Source organism: Culex pipiens, chromosome 2 (assembly GCF_016801865.2).
Source record: "Culex pipiens pallens isolate TS chromosome 2, TS_CPP_V2, whole genome shotgun sequence".
Taxonomy (NCBI): Eukaryota; Metazoa; Arthropoda; class Insecta; order Diptera; family Culicidae; genus Culex; species Culex pipiens.
This window is the reverse complement of record NC_068938.1, coordinates 73,716,880-73,739,471: the sequence shown is the minus strand read 5'-3', so window position 1 is coordinate 73,739,471 and position 22,592 is coordinate 73,716,880. Positions and strand designations below refer to the sequence as shown.

At 34.2% G+C, this 22,592-nt stretch overlaps 1 protein-coding gene across 4 annotated transcripts in view; it reads left to right on the top strand.

The window, feature by feature from the left end:
- Positions 1-22,592, top strand: part of LOC120420135 (voltage-dependent calcium channel subunit alpha-2/delta-4) — a 152,260-nt gene that overhangs the window by 50,057 nt on the left and 79,611 nt on the right. For all 4 annotated transcript variants that reach the window (XM_039583088.2, XM_039583090.2, XM_039583087.2 and 1 more), the window contains exon 3: positions 15,440-15,550. In XM_039583088.2, the coding sequence (XP_039439022.1) occupies positions 15,440-15,550 (111 nt within the window). The remainder of the gene's footprint in view (positions 1-15,439; positions 15,551-22,592) is intronic.

Genomic DNA, 22,592 nt, shown 5'->3' with positions numbered 1-22,592 from the left:
TCAAACCGGAAAAAGAATCTTCCCGGAGAAACGCCCTAAAAATTAACTTTCCTCCTGTCATTGTATTAAGGGGAACCCTCCGCCAGCAGATTCGCGCTCCATGATGACAAGAGACCCCCCTCCTCTTCCCTTTCCTTTCCCCAATAACGAAGAGGAACAATAAGGAAAAATCCCCGTGCGAGATGAAGAGCAAAATAAAAGCAAAAGCCCCCACCCTTCCCACTGAAAATTGTCTGCAGCGCTTAATGGTTGGGAAAATTTTTCCGCTTTTCAACACCCGTAACCGTCTGCTGCCGGTGCCTTTTCCTGGACCTGGGTCTCGGATGGGCCCCGCTCTATTCATAACCCTTTTCAATAACGGACGCAGAAGTTGGCGGGGAGCAACAACAAAAAAAGAAGAAGGCTCACAATTGCGTTTATAATTGTAATTAACAGAAATTTTGCGTTTGTTTTTCCTGTCGGAAAAGCGTGGATTCTTTTTACAAAAAAAAAAAAATAAAACGCAAAAAAGAAGACAAGTTGAAAGTCCAGTTCGCGCTCGAAAAAAACGATAAAAATTTCCTCTGATCTCGACTTGGAGGTTTTAAGACGAGTCGTTTTCCAGCGGAAAATTAGTCAGGGGGTAGAGAATCCAAACCCCACCAACTAGGGCAGATTAGCACGTGGGTCCCATTTGGTTGGGTTGGGCGCCAGCCAGCCGGAGTTTTAACGCTGCTGCCGCGAATTAGCGCAAACAGTAATCATCATTACGACGCGAACACGCGATGATGACTGACGAATTTATTTACGATCTTTTTCGCGTCTGACAGTTTGAGCGCTCCAAGTGCGTGTCGGAAAACGTGCGGGCGGGCGGTTTCTGTCGGGGCCCTCACCCCTTTTTATGGCCGTGAGCGTTCCTGGCAGAGGGTGGGTGGATTTGGGAATTAAAGCTACTGGAAGATTAACAGTAGAGGATTTTTTTTATATATTTTTTAAATATATTTTTTTATCAATTTAATTTAGTACCATGAAAACAATACATCAAAATAAACGATTCTGTTTTTAACGATATTACAATTGAAATATTTTCAAACATTTTTTGAATCAACCTTAGACATATATTTTAAATTTTTTTTGTCACCGCTTCAAAATTGGTCTAAAAAATCGGAGGGCAAAAAATATTTTTTCAAAAAACTTCAAAATTTCAATGGAAAATCAAGTTGCAATCTGCTAAAATCAATTTCAAATGCATTCACTTGCGTTTAGATTAATTTTAAGCATGTTTGTAATTTTCTTTAATCTTTTGAACTTTTGAAAAGTTTTGATTTAAAAATCCGCAATTAGGTTTTAATCGCAATTTTTTGATTTCGTCAATCATATTTTTTTTGAAAACTAGTGATTGCAAGACAACTGAACTAGTATAAAATGCATTTAAAAAAACCATTTTTTCAATTCAAATGTTGACAGCATGGCTTGTTATTTTATTTGTAATTTATTTTACACCCCCTCCCTCTCGACTCCGGCCAGAGCTGAAGGACAAAAACTATGAATAATATTTACATCGGCTTTAAGGGACAGTGATTTTCGAAAAAAATGGGTAAACTGCCCAGTGAAATTTGACCAGCTTGTTCCACAGATCAAAAGATTGTAGTTTTCACGGTTGTTAATCGATAAAATTTTCGTCGATAATATTATCGTCTAACGATAACAATTACGGTTATCGTTATCATTGTTTCGATAATTCTATCGGAAAAAATTATAATGCCGATAATTAATTTTCAAAATCTTAATTCAAACATATCATATTAAGTTTTCAATGCTTTCACTAAGAATATATTTTTTTATTAGGTTTTATAAATATATAAAACACAATAGTTTAATGGACCTATTCAAAACAAAAAACTCTAGAAATGTAGTTCCTTTTAAAATTTTGAAAATTTTAATATTTTCGAACAATACGGAATTTAGTAATATTTTTTTTCGCTTCGTTTGACACTCATATTGCAATTTTTTGAAAATTTTAGTGTTTTCGAAAAAAATTAAAATGCTAGTCTTGATTTAATATTTTTTCAAAATATTTTTTCGAAAAGACCGGAAGATTTCACGAATGTTTCATATTTTAACATTGAAAATTGGACCATTAGTTGCTGAGATATCGACATTAGAAAATGGTGAGTCGTTTGGGTGAAACTAAAAAAACTTCAATTTTCGTGTTTCTTTTTCTTAAAGCGGCTGTATCTCAGCAACCCGAGGTGCAATCTTCAATGCCTCTTAGAAAATTTTAGAGCAAATTTTCAGAACTTTTCAAAAAAAGTATTTTCAAGAAATGGTCACTCATGGTCACTATTTTTAAAAATCGAAAAACTGCAAATATTTCGCTAAAATCAAACTTTCGGTGGCAATATCTTGAAGACGAAGCACTTTTTCAAAAAATCTATAAAGTAGTTTTCGATTGCAAATTCAATTTTGCATTAAAAAATAACGTCAAATTTGTTTTTGCATGAAATTTTGATTTTTTCCAAAAATCACTCGGCGGCAGATTTTTTGACCATTTTTCTCTTTGGCTCAAAAGTTGCGGAATTTTGTCCCATAAAACATTTAAAAAAAACTCGAAAATCAAAAAATACGTATTTTGGGAAATTGAGTTTTTGTAAAAAAAAAGTTAATTAAAAAATTTGCAATTTTTTTTCCGTGTACTTATTTTTTTCTCAATAGTCCTCAACAGGGGCGCCGACTCTGGGGGGGGACGGTACTTTTTGCCCCCCTTAAAATTGGGCAGGGGGGGCAGCCCATACATTGTGCCCCCCCAGAAATTTTGGAAGAAAAATATTCTTATTTTTAATATTACAAAAAAATCACAGAAATAATTGAAAATAATATTTAAAACTGAACTGGAATTGGATAGAATTCTTGTAAGCGAATCTGTAAAATAGTTCAAAAACATTTGTTGTTTTCTAAATCGACAACGTTTCATCTATACTACTGCGCTCTCTTATGCTAACTAGGTAGGAAAACCAGCAAGCTTAGTATACAAGAGCAAACTTACGCAAACTCTTGCCAAAACAATCATCAAGTTTTCAGACGCAACATTCTACGTTTTGCCATTGTAGATGAGGATTTAGCGAAAATGAACTGAAACACTTTTCAAAACGGTCATTTTTTGACATCTTTACGTTAAAAAAATAATGATAAATTTGATATTTTTTTGAGTAATTTTAGGTAATTTTTTTCTTGATTTCATTTTAAAAAATTGCAAATTTTTGGTCGTATCAAATTGTCATAATGCTTTTTTTTGATTTTATTGAAAACTGTTTGTGTATCTTTTTGGTTATTCTTTTATTCTTAAATTCTTAAATTCTTAAATTCTTAAATTCTTAAATTCTTAAATTCTTAAATTCTTAAATTCTTAAATTCTTTAATTCTTAAATTCTTAAATTCTTAAATTCTTAAATTCTTAAATTCTTAAATTCTTAAATTCTTAAATTCTTAAATTCTTAAATTCTTAAATTCTTTAATTCTTAAATTCTTAAATTCTTAAATTCTTAAATTCTTAAATTCTTAAATTCTTAAATTCTTAAATTCTTAAATTCTTAAATTCTTAAATTCTTAAATTCTTAAATTCTTAAATTCTTAAATTCTTAAATTCTTAAATTCTTAAATTCTTAAATTCTTAAATTCTTTAATTCTTAAATTCTTAAATTCTTAAATTCTTAAATTCTTAAATTCTTAAATTCTTAAATTCTTAAATTCTTAAATTCTTAAATTCTTAAATTCTTAAATTCTTAAATTCTTAAATTCTTAAATTCTTAAATTCTTAAATTCTTAAATTCTTAAATTCTTAAATTCTTAAATTCTTAAATTCTTAAATTCTTAAATTCTTAAATTCTTAAATTCTTAAATTCTTAAATTCTTAAATTCTTAAATTCTTAAATTCTTAAATTCTTAAATTCTTAAATTCTTAAATTCTTAAATTCTTAAATTCTTAAATTCTTAAATTCTTGAATTCTTAAATTCTTAAATTCTTAAATTCTTAACAAAATAATTGATGTTAAATTTTCGATTTTTTTAAACATTGATTTTTTTGTAATTTCCAAATTTCAGATTTTTTAAATTTCTGAATTTCTACTTTTGATTTCAAAAATTTTTTAAGCCATGAGTTTTCTTTAACCCTAGAGTTTTTTGAACTATTTTTAAATTTTGGAATGTTTATTTTTTCTGTTATTTTTTTTTCTTAATTGCAGACTTGAAAAAATGTTGTTTTTTTTAATGTGTATTTTCCAATTTCTAAAGTTCTAAATTTTTGCTTTTTACTTTTGTTTTCATTTTTAGAATATTTGTGTTGTTGAATTTTAAATTCCTGATCATTTTTATTATTGACTGTTACTTCTGGAAAATAAGTGAGAATATGCCAATTAGAAGGAATTCGCCTTCCAAACATATAAAAAATTCCCCCAATAAACATTCTCAATCAAGTTTTAATAAATTATCTTTAAAAAAATGGATTCCGGATGAAACAAACTCGTATCACATCGTAATATTCAAATTGGTAAAATTTGTGATATGGGTAATTCTCTACCAACTCACACGAAATCGGGAAAAGTTGCCCCGACCCCTCTTCGATTTGCGTGAAACTTTGTCCTAAGGGGTAACTTTTGTCCCTGATCACGAATCCGAGGTCCGTTTTTTGATATCTCGTGACGGAGAGGCGGTACGACCCCTTCCATTTTTGAACATGCGAAAAAAGAGGTGTTTTTCAGTAAATTGCAGCCTGAAACGGTGATGAGATAGAAATGTGGTGTCAAAGGGACTTTTATGTAAAATTAGACGCCCGATTTGATGGCGTACTCAGAATTCCGAAAAAACGTATTTTTCATCGAAAAAAACACTAAAAAAGTTTTAAAAATTCTCCCATTTTCCGTTACTCGACTGTAAAAAATTTTGGAACATGTCATTTTATGGGAAATTTAATGTACTTTTCGAATCTACATTGACCCAGAAGGGTCATTTTTTCATTTAGAACAACATTTTTCATTTTAAAATTTCGTGTTTTTTCTAACTTTGCAGGGTTTTTTTTAGAGTGTAACAATGTTCTACAAAGTTGTAGAGCAGACAATTACAAAAAATTTGATATATAGACATAAGGGGTTTGCTTATAAACATCACGAGTTATCGCGATTTTACGAAAAAAAGTTTTGAAAAAGTTACTTTTTGCGTTTTTCTTCGTTTCGTCGTCCGTGTCTGTCGCGGGTGACTATGAACGGCCATGATCGATGACAACCAACTTTTTCAAAACTTTTTTTCATAAAATCGCGATAACTCGTGATGTTTATAAGCAAACCCCTTATGTCTATATATCAAATTTTTTGTAATTGTCTGTTCTACAACTTTGTAGAACATTGTTACACTCTAAAAAAAACCCTGCAAAGTTAGAAAAAACACGAAATTTTAAAATGAATAATTTTGTTCTAAATGAAAAAATGACCCTTTTGGGTCAATGTAGATTCGAAAAGTACATTAAATTTCCCATAAAATAACATGTTCCAAAATTTTTTACAGTCGAGTAACGGAAAATGGGAGAATTTTTAAAACGTTTTCAGTGTTTTTTTCGATGAAAAATACGTTTTTTCGGAATTCTGAGTACGCCATCAAATCGGGCGTCTAATTTTACATAAAAGTTCCTTTGACACCAAATTTCTATCTCATCACCGTTTCAGGCTGCAAATTATTGAAAAACACCTCTTTTTTCGCATGTTCAAAAATGGAAGGGGTCGTACCGCCCCTCCGTCACGAGATATCAAAAAACGGACCTCGGATTCATGATCAGGGACAAAAGTTACCCCATAGGACAAAGTTTCATGCAAATCGAAGAGGGGTCGGGGCAACTGCTGTGTGAGTTGGCGGAGAATTACCCATATGCAATAAACTTAAACATCAAATCACCACTCTCACCTAACGATTTCGGAAAACAACCGTGCCCCCCCAACATTTTGGACTAGTCGGCGCCTCTGGTCCTCAACAATACCTACAACTTTGCCGAAGACACCAAATTGATCAGACAATTCACTCAAAAGTTACAGCTGTTTGAATATTTACATACCATTTTTGTATGGACAGCAGCCAAAATTGTATGGAGACTTGCATGGATGAACCAATGACACAAAATAGCATATTTGGTCATAGGGAAGGACCCCACAAAGTTTGAGCACAATCAAAAAATACAAAAAATAAAAATGGTTGAAATTGGCCGATTTCGTAGAGAGTGGCACATTTTTGAATAAAAAAAAATGGACTTTTCTGAAATATTTGGTTACGGTACGGTTTTGTGAAAATTTTAGTGTTCAACATAAAAACTCTAATAAAGTGAAACCGCATACAAAATTTCGCTTCTTTTGACACCCATATTGCAAATTTTGAAAAAATTGAATATTTCCGAAAAAATACAACATTTTGTGAAAATTTGAACATTTAAAAAAACTCTGATAAAGTGAAAATGCATACAAAATTTCGAAATTTCAAATTTTGAAAATTTGGTTATTTTCGAAAAATTTAACATATTGTGAAAATTTGAGTATTTAAAAAAAACTAATAAAGTGAAAACGCATACAAAATTTCAGTTCGTTTGATACCCATTTTTCAAGTTTTGAAAATTTGAGTATTTTTGAATAAATACGGTATTTTGTGAACATTTCAGTTTTAACATTTAAACTCTAATAAAGTGAAAACGCATACAAAATTTCGCTTCGTTTGACACCCGTATTGCAAATTTTGCAATTTAAGTATTAAAAAAATGTATTTTTCGAAAATTTTAGTATTTAACAAAAAAAATCTAGTTAAATGAAAACGCATGCTCACTTTTGCTTCGTTTTATATCAATATACTAAATATTGAAAATTTCAGTACTTGTGAAATAATACAGTATTCTGTGATTTTTTAAAAGTATTTATGCATTGAAACTGATTACATTTAACGGTGCACATCAACCATAGCTTTTGCACCCAGATTTTTGTTACAGACAATTTAGTATCTTCAAAACTACGGGTACTATCGAAATATTTTTTTATTCATCCCCTAAAGTACTGTCCACAAAGCAATTTACAACAAAGTTTGATTAATTTTACAATCCCGTTATTGCAGGATTGGGTTCGTAAGTTTGACAATTTTGGAATAAGAAGACAACAACTTCCTTCGTTGCTGTGCACCCTTAAAAAAAATCGCAATGAAAGCATAGAAAATTTAACATGATATGGCTTCAATTTTAAAATCGATTAAGTCGTTTTTGGATAGATTTTAAAAATGAGTTCTAGTGCACTATCGACGACAAGGGGTTTCCAGCATCAAGGATTACTGACCAGTCTTAATGGAATTACCAGGATTACTGGCAATATGTCATGAATTACTTTGATTTCCCAGAATTACTTGGGATTTCCAGAAACCACGCAGAATTGCTCAAATTTATAAAAATAACTTGGAATTACTGCCTAGCTTCCAGCATATTGAGAATTGGATCGAATGACAGCTGTCAAATGCACAAAACCAAGTGCTTGGCAATAGTACGTCCATCCCGGGAATTCCCGGCACAAAATTCCCGGGATTTTTATATGTTGTACGGGGAATTTCCGGAATTAAACAAAAATCATAATTTGGCCTGGAAATTACATTAGTAATAAGTTTACATAATTAATAAGTTTAAACTTTTCTAAAATTTTACATAAATTGGTACCATTTTATTTGTTGTCATTTTTGATTTTAGACATCTTAAACCAATTTTCAAGCTGTTTTATTCATGTCATATAGAAATAAATAAAAAATAAATATTTATAAGATACTTATTTAATTTGAATTAGAAATGTGGTGCATATAAAATTCAAAGCACAACAGAGAACAGCAAAAATTTGTTTAAGCTATCTAAAAACTGCTATCCTTGTTTAGATTGATATTAATAGTATTGAGCTAATTCTATAAATTTAAAGCTTGAAAAACATAACAAATATAAAGAAAACATAGATTTTATGACTTTTTCAAAAACTAAAAACTTCCCGTGAATAAATAAATATTTTTCCCGTTTTCCGGGAAACTCAAAACCTGGGAAAATTAGACGTCCTGCTTGGAAATCATCGAACAATTGGGTAAATATCAACATCATTTTGAAAACTGATTATGCTGGTGCATTTAAAATTCAAAGTACAACAAAGAACAAAAAAAATCTTCAAAACTATCTAAAAGTGCTATCCCTGTTTAGATTGATTTTAATAGTATTGAGCTAATAGTTTGATTTTAAAAACATAACTAATATAAAAAAAAACATAGATTTTATGACGTTTTCAAAAAATTTCCCGGGATAAAAAATATATTTGTTCCGTTTTCCGGTAAACTCAAAACCCGGGAAAATTGGACGCCCTACTTGGAAATCATCGAATAATGTGGTAAACATCAACGTCAGTTTGACAACTGATTTTGACGTTTGAGTGTTTTTCATCCGAATACATTTGAATTAGAGAGCATCCAAATTGGCCGACATTTCGAATCCGCTCTGTACTTCTTACAACCATAAAAAGCATCAAGGAAAAGCAAAATACATTCTGCCGATTTACCTTCAAAGAATCACTAGTAGTTACTTGAATTAATGGGAAATACACGAATTACTGAGTAACTATGGAACTACTCGAATTAGTACGGAATTACTAGGCAATTCCAGAATTACAGGAATTATTGCAGAATTGCGGAGTAATTCTGGAATTACTGAATTACTTACTCAAAATCCGAATGATCCCGTACTAGCTGTAACTTTGGTTTCATACATGAAAATTAATAGGCAATAAATAGAATTATAAAAGGTTTATCGAAATTATCCTTTGAACAGTTATTTTTTATTATTTTATTATTTTCTGAAGTATGTTTTCACAAACAAGAATCATGGAATTACCAGGATTACTGGGATTATTAGGAATTACCAGGATTACTCTGGAATTACTCAGTAAATCCGGAATTACAGAATTACTTGCTCAAATTCCAAGTAATTCCGGATTAGTGACCAGTCTGACACGATGCTGAAAACCCCTTGATCGACGATAAAATTATTGCCGATAGAATGATAGAAATGACGATAACGATAGATTATCGTTATCGTCCCGACTGTGAAGATAGAACTGTCGTCATTGAGCCTCGATAATTTTATCGTTTACAACCTTGAAATTTTTGTCATTCAAAACACATTCAGTAAATTAAATATCAAATTTAGAATCATTCTGTCCAAAACCAAGTAAAATTTAGAAATTTTGAGATCATTTAGCTAAATCGGAACAGTTTATGAATAGCTCCCATCAAACCAATCCATTGCAAAGTCTATTCCCCGACTAAGCTAATTAAAAAATCAATAAGCTCATTTTGCCAATATTTTCCAGCCCAAATCAACAAAAGCCAAACAGCAGCACCATTATCTTAGAAACGGTCAAATACACTCTCTCACTGTTGCCACGTGGTGGCTGAAAAATCACACAAATACACACAAACACACACATGAAAGCATAAGATGATAAATTGTTCTTTCTTTCCTTTCTTGTGCAAAAATTGGTGGGGGGGTCTTGGGGGTCACAAAATAGAAGAAAACTTTTCCGTCGTCGTCAGCAGCAGCAGCAGAAGCAGTTTTTCCTCCGATCCTTGTGAGTCTGTGTGTCGTTCGATAACAATCGGCCAAATGGTCAGTTTTTGTGTGCGGGGTGAGAAAGCCACCACCCCTCTTGGCTGTGGGGCCACAATCGACCTGCACACGAGACGGGGGTGACCAATCGACACAATAACACATATTCCAGATGGTCACCATCCAGGTTTTCCACTTTCCAACCTCCCTCCCTTGCAGCAGGGCCGAGAGGACGGAGAATCGTCGGCGTGATTGTCAGCAGCGGGTGGACGACATCCATCCGGAATATTTTCCGATTTGGAGGGGGGCCGTCATCATTGGCATCGTTCCGACGCGTTGGCTTCCATAGGATATGAGTTAATTGTCGAGGGAAAATGGCCCCTCACACTGTGGAATAATGGGGGATGTTGGGATTATGATAGCTTGGTATTTTATGTATTTTACAACAATATTTGGCTAGGTTTTGGAGTATTTAAGGGAAGATAAATAAATTTGAAGTGTTCTCAGTTCTCAATAACCTCAAAATATTAAATGATTTTGAAAAAAAATGTTTTTTTTTTTTATTGAACAGTACAGGTACAGCTAAAAAATCAGGTTGAAGTATAACTGCATTTATCAAATTTATCAAATTTATCAAATTTATCAAATTTATCAAATTTATCAAATTTATCAAATTTATCAAATTTATCAAATTTATCAAATTTATCAAATTTATCAAATTTATCAAATTTATCAAATTTATCAAATTTATCAAGTTTATCAAATTTATCAAATTTATCAAATTTATCAAATTTATCAAATTTATCAAATTAATCAAATTTATCAAATTTATCAAATTTATCAAATTAATCAAATTTATCAAATTTATCAAATTTATCAAATTTATCAAATTTATCAAATTTATCAAATTTATCAAATTTATGAAATTTATCAAATTTATCAAATTTATCAAATTTATCAAATTTATCAAATTTATCAAATTTATCAAATTTATCAAATTTATCAAATTTATCAAATTTATCAAATTTATCAAATTTATCAAATTTATCAAATTTATCAAATTTATCAAATTTATCAAATTTATCAAATTTATCAAATTTATCAAATTTATCAAATTTATCAAATTTATCAAATTTATCAAATTTATCAAATTTATCAAATTTATCAAATTTATCAAATTTATCAAATTTATCAAATTTATCAAATTTATCAAATTTATCAAATTTATCAAATTTATCAAATTTATCAAATTTATCAAATTTATCAAATTTATCAAATTTATCAAATTTATCAATTTATCAAATTTATCAAATTTATCAAATTTATCAAATTTATCAAATTTATCAAATTTATCAAATTTATCAAATTTATCAAATTTATCAAATTTATCGATTCCCATCTGCTCCAACCTTCCATCGGATGAGGAAGTAAAATGCCGGTCCCGGCCTTGGTTGTTAGGCTTGGTTGTTAGGCTCATTCCTGGTGTAGGAGTCGTCTCCATGCCATAAGTACAAACAACACACCAAGCCAAGCCTACTCTGTTGGAATCGCTGGCGGCGCGAGCAGAAACTTGCAATAGAGACCACAAAAGACCCGGGGATCGTTAATGTGGATGGTTTGATTGAGGGGTATCGAATACAGGAAAAAATATATTTAGCTTACTTTTTAAATTTAATATCGTATTTGCAAACAAAATGTCTTCACAGCTTTTTTATGGAGCGGCCGTGGCTGACTGGTTACGGTGTTCGCTTTGTAAGCGAATGGTTCTGGGTTCGATTCCCATCTGCTCCCAACGAGAAAGTTAAGTACACAGAATTTGAAATGATGAATATGAACGAAAAATCAAAGTCGCTCGAGGCGGGGTTCGATCCCCCGTCCTTTGGGTTGGTAAGCAAAAATGCTAACCGCTAGGCCATGACGACTTGGTAAGCTTGGACTGGAATTAGGACTACTGTTACAGAGAGCGAGTTGTGGCGCTATAACCACGGCAAATAGTGTCCAGGGCATTCGTGGAAATACAATGTCCCATCCCAGAGGGTCCCGGAGTACCAAACCTTCTTAGCATGGTGCTCCCAACGAATACAACCAAAATCTCGGAACGTATGGTGGTGTGTCCCCACGCTTCTTCCTCCCCTGTCGATTCAGAATTGTGTTGTTGTTCGAACACTCAGTGCTCAAACTCAACCCAATTACGAGTCATCTCTGCGATACGGCTTTACGCAGTAGGCCTGGCCGCTTTAACGCTTGTGATGTTTCAATGCATTCCGATGCAATGGTGCACTACAAATGTTAATAAATGACAAGAAGAGTGCTAGGCGTCATCTAACCTAAGGCACTCTCCAGGATCCCTTCGAAAGATTGGCTGCGCTAGGGTCTGATTAGATTAGATTAGATTAGACAAAAGGTCTTCACAGCTTTTACAAAATCAAAATTTTTAATTTAAAAAAATCAAATATTGAGACAAGAATATTTCAGCAACAATTTGTTCGATTTCCGATGTCAAAAAAGTTAAAATCGTGAATTTGTTGTGATTTTTGGTTAAATTGTTTTTAGATTTTAGAAATCAAGTCGAAAGTCTAAATTAAATTGCTTAAGAAATTGCTTCACAAAATTCAGATTTTTTACTTTTTACAGAGTAACTTGAAAATCCTGGACAAATGCGCGTGCAATGACAAAATGAATTTTGTGAAGAAGATCTTTTCTGGGGCTTTCTAGATATTTTTTTTGTATTTGTTGCTTTTAGAGTAAATACAAGGATATTCAAATACACTCAGAAAAAAAAAGTTTTTTGTATCCTTAAAAAAAGTCACTCAAAATAAACTATTGTTCAGTGTGTTCATGCTACCAATTGGCCCTCGCGTAGAGGAGTAAGACCCAGCCATAGGGTCCTAACACCAACGTATGATGGTCTCCTCCCACTACCACCCCAATCCTCCCTTTAACCACCCCATTTGAGAATTGTGAATGGTACTGACAACAAAGGCGCCCGTAATGAGATGTGTGTGTGTGTGTGTGAGAGTGTGTTCGCCCAATTGGCCCACGCTCAACTCATCTCGACGTCGTAGTGCTATCATGGCGTACGTCGCTTTTTGACGTTCCGAGAAAAACGCGTTTCAATGTTTGACCTTGAATAAATAAAAACGAGAGCAGGCGACAACAACAAACACGTTTTGTTTGGTTGACCATTCTGTGCATTGCCCAGAAGTTTGGTTGAATTTAGTCGAAGGAGTCACGAGTTATAATTGAAAATGTTTACGGTAGTTAATCTTGCACGTGCGTCAAACGCATTCTGACCTGGAATCCCTTTGGCCAATTGTCGCGCTTACATCAATTTTCAGGCTGTGTCAGGATAGCACGACAAGATTGGTACTTCTTTCATAGGAAAAGTGATAAATATTTTCGGAGCTTTTTTGGTTTTTATTGAATATCTCAGAATTGAAATCGAATTTTGGGGATCCGTGAAGATCAAAGGATGGCGCATTGTGAGCTGCACAAATGGCGTTCTTAACTCAATTTGGCCCAAAATGCACGTACGACAAGTTAGCACGACGGCGACGATCTGGTAATACTACGTACGGTGGAAAGTTTGAAGAAATGGGGGGACTGGGGAGGGACACGTACCGTACGTTTGGAGAATCGCGCGTACGTATATCCGGAATGGGCCGGACGCGGTCAGCTATGGGGTGGTACATCACATCACCCAAACGCCCACCCGCAGCAGCAGTGGCAGAAGAATGGGATTCGACGGATGACGTGAAGATGGTTGACAGCTACGCAAATTGGGGTTGCTCATTGTGTGGGCGTGTGTGGAAGTTGTGGGAGATTTTTATCATTGCGGGTTTGTTCTTTATTTTGTAATCAATTTGAAATTTGAAATTTTCCGTAGAAAAACACAATACCTTATAGTTGAAAAGGTCCTGTCAACAAAGGGAATCTCACAGCCAATGTTACATCTCGCCGTTCTCGTGCTCTTTTATGGCACGTCGATTTTGTAACAAATTGAATTCAAAACACCATTTTGCACAGCTTTTATGCTCAACTTTTGACCATTACAGTTCCCCAAAATTCGATTTCATTCCTTAGATATTCAGAAAAACCGGAAAAACTCCGTAAATTGCTGGCACTCTTTGTATGAAGAAGATTCGATCTGAACGTGCTATCTGTACACTTTGGAAATTTCTGTAAATGCGACGACTTGCCAAAGGAATTTTAGTCAGAACGCGTTTGACATACGCCCAACATTTGTAATTATAAATAGGGACTCCAGCAACCAAATATAGCCAAACTTCGGGACAATGCACAGCCAAAAAACGTGTTTGTTGTTGTTTACATTGCGGGCTCTTGTTTTTGTTTATCCAATGTCAAACATTAAAACGCAGTTTTCTCGGTACGTCAAAAAGCGACGTGCGACAAGATAGCAAGAACACGTTGAATTGAGAATTTAAATTGCATTTAATTTGGTATTTTTATCTATAATTAACTCAGCAGGCTTGGCCGAATGGCTACGCTGTCCGCTTTATACGCGGATGATCATGGGTTTATTCCCATCTGCTCCAGCCTTTCATTGGATGGGGCAGTAAAACGTCGGTCTCTGCTTTGGTTGTTGTTAGGCCGTTAAGTCATTCAAGGCGTTGGAGTCATCTCACCTGCATAAGAACATCAAACACACCAAACCAAGCCTGCTTTGGTGGTATCGCTGGCGGCGGTTGGATTCGCAATCCAAAGGTCGTCAGTTCGATCCTTGGGCTGGAAGGTTTCTTGGAGTAGAAAGAGATTTGGTGCTCTCCTCATTCAAGCCTTTGGACTTGTTGTTGCTTGTAAGTTTATTTTCAATGTTTTGTTAGATAGTTATACAAAGTTTAACGAAACGAAGTTGACTTTATAGCTGTCGGCCACCATTGCTAGTACCAACCACTAGTGTCTTCCTTTTATCTACAAGGACTTCGCCGCCCTGGGATCCTAAGTGTATGAAAGTATGGCACGGAGCGACGGCGCCGAATACCCATATTTACACAAAGAATTTTAGAGCGCCCGCCGCGGGATTCGAACCGGCGACCTCTGGATTGTGAGTCCAGTGCGTGGTCCGATTGATCCAAACGGGCGGGAGTTTAACTTGTTCTTATAAACCTAAAGCAATTCAAAACATTGCTTCTAAAGTGTCGTTGGTTGGTTTAAATTAGTAGTTCAATACTGTCCTTGAGTGTCCAACCCTAGTCCACTGCTCACACGAACCCACTGCTCACGGACCCCAGTGGCGGAGCACGCCAGGACGATTTCCACCATTAGCCTCATTCTGATAACGGCACCACAAGTGATGTGGCATAATATCTGATTGATAATTAGATTAATCTCTCGTTTGACACTAATTTGTTTTATTATTTTCCTGTCCGAGCACGTCAATCCGTACTCACCAGCCACGTGGCGCATGGACGTGTGTGTGTGTGTGCGTGTGACCACGTGGACGATGGTCATGGTCCGGTCCGTCGACGCATTAGTCGCAGCACGTACCAGCGGAATAGTGAAAGCAACCATACGATCATGTGGGACATGTCGGTAGCACTATTGTACGTACTATGTATCATTGTCGATTGATTGGGATTGCTTTTCCCCGGTGAACAAGGTCCTAGAAAGCACCGCCGCGAAATTCGAAAACGACGAGTTTCGCGAGTCCTTGAAGTTCTTGAAGCTCTAGGGTGGGTGGGGGAAGGAGGGGGTTTCCCATATCCAATTCTGGCAATGGTTCCCCATTGGCCTATTTAACTTTACGGCTTTCACATCCATGCTGAAATTTCCTTCCTGTTCTCTCTCTCAACTTTTCCACAGAAATACAAAGATTACGACGTGGATGTTAATCGCAAGGACGGGATCCTGCTGCTGCGCGAGTTGGCGGCCGAGGTGAAGAATTTTATGGATTTTAAAATGAACGCCGTCATGGTAAGTACAGCGGGAAAACGCAGTTTGACTACGAGGAAAGAGGGAGAGGGGTGCTCGTGATGATGATGGTGACGAGGCCATTGCGGGGGGATTGATCTTTGACTTTTGACGCCAAGGAGAAGCGGGGCCATTAGCAAGTGTCGTATTTTCCCGGAAAATTTCGATGTTGAGAAGGTTAGATGGAGCGAGAGGCTTGTTGGAAAAGGTAACATTTATTTTATTGCGGGATTTTAGGTTTAACGTTTTGCCTTCTGTATTGGGGATAACTTCAAGATAGCATTGCTTACATAGATATTGCAGTTTGAGGCTGGTTGAACTAAAATTTGTTTAATTAAAACTTAAAATGATAGTTTTCAAATATTCCAAATTTCTGATCTATAATACACTGAATCTATACAAATAGTGTTCGACCGAAACGAAAAGTGCTTCGACTATCATCGAATGATTTGATTACCCTCGTCAATAAAATCCATTAGAACTACGATAGGCTTGAAACTGACCTTTTTTATTCTTTGTTAGTTACTATGTTCAGATACTAGTACTAGTGTGTCCCAAAAACAGGCGATTTAGCTGAAGAGCGATTCCAGCTCAAATCAGGAATTTTTCTGGTACTTTTGTACCCGATCCTCTCCGATTTCAATGAAACTTTGTAGACATGTTATCCTGGGCATATATTAGCCATTTTTGTGTATATGGAGCCAAACGTACTCGAAAATAACATTTGAGAAGGGCGTAAGGTATTTAAATATTTTTGTATTTTGTAATTTAAAAATTACTGTATCTCGAAGCCGTTGCGTCGTATCAAAAAGTGGTCAAAGACTAACTTGTAGGAAATTGGACGAGCTTTCTGAAAAAAATACACTGAAAGAAAAATGCACGCCACATCTATGAGATTTTTTGATTTTTAAGTCTAAAACTTAAATTTAAAGGTGATGTCACGATTTTTTTTTCGTTCAAATTTTTTGAGGAAATAGCCTAAAATGTTACCAAAAGACTGACGTTAAATGCAGGATGGTATGTCTCTCCTAAAAAAATACAAAAATCATTTACTAAAACTGTTTTTTTTGAAAAGTGGTCTAAATGTCAATTTTTTTTTAAAACCAGTAGTGGGGATCGATTTTCCAGACAATTTTACATATAAGTCTCCATATTGACCATTGTCCTATGTCCAATCCTTGGGAAGATAGAGTGGTTTTAAAAAAAAATGTTGAAAATACGGGTTTTTTGGTGGTTTTTGGCAATTTCTATATGACAGACTTGATTTTTCAGTCTCGTAAATATTTTTACCGGAAAGCTCGTCCAATTTCCCATAAGTTTGCCTTTGACAGCTTTAAAAATAGCAAAAACTTTGAAAAATATATGCAACGGCCTTATGCATACTTGGAAAAATGGAGTAATTACATTTTGGAATAAGTTGTTACTAAATTATAAATCTTTGCAAAGAGAGTTTTGGTCAGCCTGAATCAGAAGTGACGTACTCAATCCGTAACCCAAATGCCATGAGTTCGAAACCCAAGGTGGGTGGGTGGTTTATAAGTTCAAAAAAAGTTTGGGGATTTTCTATAAAAATGTCGCTTATCAATTAATATGGAAAATCTATGTTTTTGCTGTCTATACAGTTTTTCACATAAGTTAAATTTGAACATTTAATAACTCATTTCTTAAAATGTTTAATACAAAAGTGTTCAATAAACCTTAATTTTAAGAATTATAAAAACACTTTACAGGTGGTTCAAAGGTCAGTTTTAAATGATCATTCACATTTGGCCCGCGGGCCACATCCAAAGAGGTTTTGCTAGTTGGATAAATACGACATTGCTGAATAAAATAGGTTTTTGCAACAAGTTACTTGCAACTTTTTTAAGCAATTCCTTAAAAACGCTTTTTGAATGGATTTTGTGTTAAACACCCATGTGATAAGTAAATTCACCGCATAAAACAAAACAAAAAAATGAAAAATGTTACTTTTAGTTACTAGTTCTAAAAAGTTGAACATTTTAGTTAGCACTGGTATTGAAAGGTATTAATTTTTCATTCTGTTATTTTTGGTAGAGAAAAGTAGGAAGAGAAAAGAGAAAAGAAGAAATTGCAAAAAATAGTTTTTGCAATTTCGTCGTGAAACTACTTACTTTTCCTGTCATTCTTGAACGACGAAATAGCCTAATTTTCTGTACCAAAAATAGAAGAATCGAATAGCAACACTTTTCAAAATAAATGCTGAAAAGTTCTACTTTTCAGCACTCAAATGGGTGCTGAAAAGTTGAACTTTTCGCACTTGTTTTTGAAAAGTAACATTTTTCAACATTTTTTTTGATTTAAACGATTTATTGACAAAATACATGAAAATTTGACATAAAATTTCACTCAGTGAGTGTTTTTTGGAATTGCAAAAAATGTTGTATGGAACTCGTTGCAAAACTTGATTTTTTCAGCACTCGGTGAACCTCGTTGGATAAATGTACGACTCGTGCTGAAAAAATCCTCTTTTTGCAACTTGTTGCATAAACTACTATTTTGCAATCCTGTCGTAAAACTGTCAACATTTCCTGTCCTTCTAGAGAAACGAAACGGCCTACTTTTAAATACCAAAAATAACAGATTTGAAAATCAATACCTTTTAATACCAGTTCTGAAAATTCATACTTTTCAGCACTTGCATCGAAAAGTAACATTTTTCAAAACTGTTTTATTTTTAAGTGTAAATTTACATAACACATGAATGTTTCCATTCAAGAAGCGTTTTTCGGAATTGCAAAAAAATGTTTTAAGCAACTCGTTGCAAAAATTGTTTTTTTTTCAGCAGTCGTCATTTTTATCCAACTCGCTAAACCTCGTTGGATTAATGTACGACTCGTTGCATGTGCATGTGCAATGTGCATCTCGCTGCATAAACTACTATCTCACAGAGCTAGACAAAAATTTACTTGTTAATGTAATTTTTTTTCGCAGTTTATTTTTTCCGTATCCCGGAGGTAATTTTTGAGCAACTTTTGATCGATGAAAAATTTTACTTTTCTCGTTTTATTTTCATCTTTTTTTCAATGTTTTTGCATTTGATTTTTATAAATCCAATAAAAAATACTAGATACTTGTTTTGCCTTAAATCATAGTTGATGGTAAAGAAAATACATCTCAAACTGAAACCTGAAAATATTTTTTTAAGCATTGGCATTGGTTGTGTACTAGGATGTAACAAAAATGACTTTTTGGCGGGCATTCAGGGGTTTGTTCCGGTGGACATACTGAGCCCAAATCTCAAATATGAGCTTGATTGGACGTAACAGGAGCTGGCGCTCCGCCCTTCAATTTTAAATGGGATTTAACCCGTAAAAACGATTTTTTTCAAAAATGTCAATTTTTGAGGTATTTTGGCCACTGAAGCGTCTACCGAAAACATCACTGGCATGTAGGCCAGATCCTTGCGCATCTTTTGGTATATATAACATTGAAGCTTGGAGCACCCTGGAGCTCGGTACAGACCTTCAAAGTTTGGCATTTTTTTTTTCGAAAAATCGGTCCCAGCAAAATCAAATGGCGTTTCGGGCGTCGCGAGACGCGACGCATATTTTTTTTTGCCGGGGCCGGTTTTTCGAAAAAATGCCAAACTTTGAAGGTCTGTACCGAGCTCCTGGGTTCTCCAAGCTTCAATGTTATATATACCAAAAGATGCGCAAGGATCTGGCCTACATGCCAGTGATGTTTTCGGTAAACGCTTCAGTGGCCAAAATGCCTCAAAAATTGACATTTTTGAAAAAATCTTTTTTTATGGGTTAAATCCCATTTAAAATTGAAGGGCGGAGTGCCAGCTCCTGTTACGTCCAATCGAGCTCATATTTGGGATTTGGGCTCAGTATGCCCACCGGAACAAACCCCTGAATGCCCGCCAAAAAGTCATTTTTGTTACACTCTATTGTGTACATAAAATAAGTCAAATTCCAAAATATCTGATTTTCTAAAAAAAATGTGTCAGATTTTAATTATAAAACGTTAACACTATTTTAAACATTTTAAATCAGATTTTATTTTTACAATTATTTAAGGCAACGACTAAAACTTGAAAAGGGCACCAAAATTATGCAATAATACACAGAAAAAAAAGTTGAATTTAGGAATGTTGAAAATTTGATAGGTTGAACATTACCTCTTTTTTGAGTAATATTACATAAAAATAGTGTAAAAATGTAAACCTGATGAATATTTATCAAAAACTGATGAAAATTCATCATTTTCTGGAGTAAAATTAATCATTTTTAGCCCCAAAATCTGTCACCATTTCCTGATGAATATTACCATCATTTTTTTGTGTACTTTTCACTTGAAAATATAATAAAAATATAAATTCAGCTGAAAATTTGCGATAATTGATCCATTTAAACATATCAATAAATGAAAAATAGGGGTTAATGTTTGGACAAATCTAGTAGTTTTGATAAATGAGAAATAAAATATCGAGAAATTTGTACCCATTTTTTTAAATGTCCTGATCAAAACTTACAACTTTGCCAAAGGATTATCGATTATTCATGACTCTTTTGCATCGTATTATCATTCAAATTAAAAAAATGCGAAAAAAAATAATTTTACAGAATCACTCAATAGGATCTTCATATAGTCAATGTTGTTGTCAATTAACCCCACGTAACAATTTGGCGGCTTTTAAGTAATCCTGTTCCACCACATCGCTCGTATCCTTATTAGCTCAGCCTCACCGGCGACAGTGTGATCCCCGAGACCTCTAAACACTCTAGCTATAGGCGCCATCATATGACGGCGTTGGTGATGTCAAGAAAGCTCGTCGTCGCTCATGACTTCACACTCTGTCGCTTCGACGACACCGAGAGCTCTCCGGCTCTGGCTCGGGCTGGCTGGTTGCTGATGGCTGATGTCCTGACCACTTTTGGCGTGCTGCCCTGGCATTGGCTTCTAGTTGTCGCTTGTCGTACATATTTTTAATGATTATGTTCAGCGGGGAACGGGGAAGCGCGGATGTACATAGGAAGTCTGCAGGATGTTTGCGATGGGTACCGAAATGGGACTGACTGTACCAATGAACGCACGTCACGAATTTTAGTGGAGTTTCGGTCGTAAAGTTTTCAAGTCGCTGAAAATCTTCAAGGATTCAACGTTCCTCTCCGTAAGACGATGATGATGGCCAGATTTGGCTACCGTTGGCAGGAGGAGGGCAAGATTTTGCCGAGTGATGCCTTTTTGGTTGAGACGACGCGACGCGGGGAGACATATTTTAAATTGTCTCCTTTTTGCCGTGCCCCACCTCCGGGACAGGGGACCACATTTTTGCTTCCGTTTTTCGGGGAAAGTTATTTCTCGTTCGTAAGCGATTTACTTTTGATGTTGTGCCGTTTTCCTGCGGGATGCGTACGCAGAACTGGCGAGAGAATCTCGGTGGATGACAACAATAGGTTTGCTACATGGAAGTACTTTTGGGATTCACAGGACAGTTAAAAAAACAAGTTTAATTTTACCTTTAAAAACACTGTGTAAATAAAAAAACAAATTCTCAAAAATAGAACAACTATTTATTCCAATAACTTTTTTTGCTGTGGGTAAGAAATTTAGAAACTTTAAAGAATACCTTTTTTGTTGTTCGGTTCTGTCCATGCCAGTAACTCTGTGTTGTGCATTTTTATATGCATTTGCTTAAATTACTTGCAAAAGCTTGAATCTTTTGCTCAAATTATGCAAGATAAAATCCTTTATGAGAAAATTGCTCTTTTGAAGTTGGAAGGGTTCTTAAACAAATATAAAATTATTGTAATTGTTCTACCAAAAACTAGCAAAATTTGAATTTGAATTTGAAAATTCTTATCTTTTCATAATTTAAAAAGAAAATCATTCAGTGTAAACCGTATACGAATTCCGTTTCGAACGCAACAATCGGTACCGAGAACTTGTCCGAAGCTTGAGTTTCTACTAGTATTGCCCTGTTTTTATTGTTTCAGGAAGTACACAGAAAAAAATCAATTCTCGTAATCGTGAATTAAGTTCACGAATAAAAGCACACGATTTTGAACCAAACTACATCATTAACTAAAAAACGATGAAATGGACATTTATGCGATCATGGGCAGAGCAACTGTCAAAATGAGTGCGAGGATCAATTAATGGCTTGACTGCTTGTAAAAAATCATGCAACTTTGAAAAAAAATGTAGGCTGTCAAATCGTACGAAATAAAAAAAGCATTTTATGGGTATTTTTTTGTTGAGAAGTATTTTTTCAATCTAAGATTTTGGACAGTGAAAATTGATGCCCCACAACAATAAAATTGCTTTCAAATTTGTCTCAGTGGCCGTAAAAATGAAATGGAAAAAAATCACGGAAAAATAATGTTTCTCATGGCATAAAACTTATTGCAGAAGAAATATTTCCAACTTGTAAATAAATAGATATTCATTGAATTTGCCAAAAAAATTAAATTTCTAGCGCTATCTAGCTTGAAACATTATTTTATTAATAAACAACTGAAATTTTAAATGGTTTTGAAGCGAGTTTTTAAATATGTTTTCACTCTTGGTAGCTCACGTGCTTCTTACATTTATTACTTTAAACAGTAATTTCTAGAATACTTTTAAACAAATTCTTCTCGAACAACCCTTTTTGAAAAAAATAATTATATCATTTTAATTTTTATCCAATTTGGTCAAGGTAAAAAAAAGTTTATCAAATCTAAATTTTGATCGTGGCCGGAAGAGGTGAATATCTTATTTTCAAATTGTATAACAAAAAAATCGTTAAAATCGAAAATAAAAATTTGATATATATTCCATAGTAGCGTAATTTTTGTTGCCCAACATATAAGCAGTTCAGCAAAAAAAAAAATTGAATTAAATCTTGACATGAAATTAACAGACAAGCTGATTAGTACAATATTAACAGTAGATTGAAATGCATAAAATCAAATCTGGTTGCGCTTATTTTTCGGGAATTTGTAAATTTGCCAGCTCGTTCTAAAAGGACCATAGTTGATCAAACGAAAAAAGGTTGTCTTGTATTTTTTTTAATTGCTTTAAAATGAAGAAATGT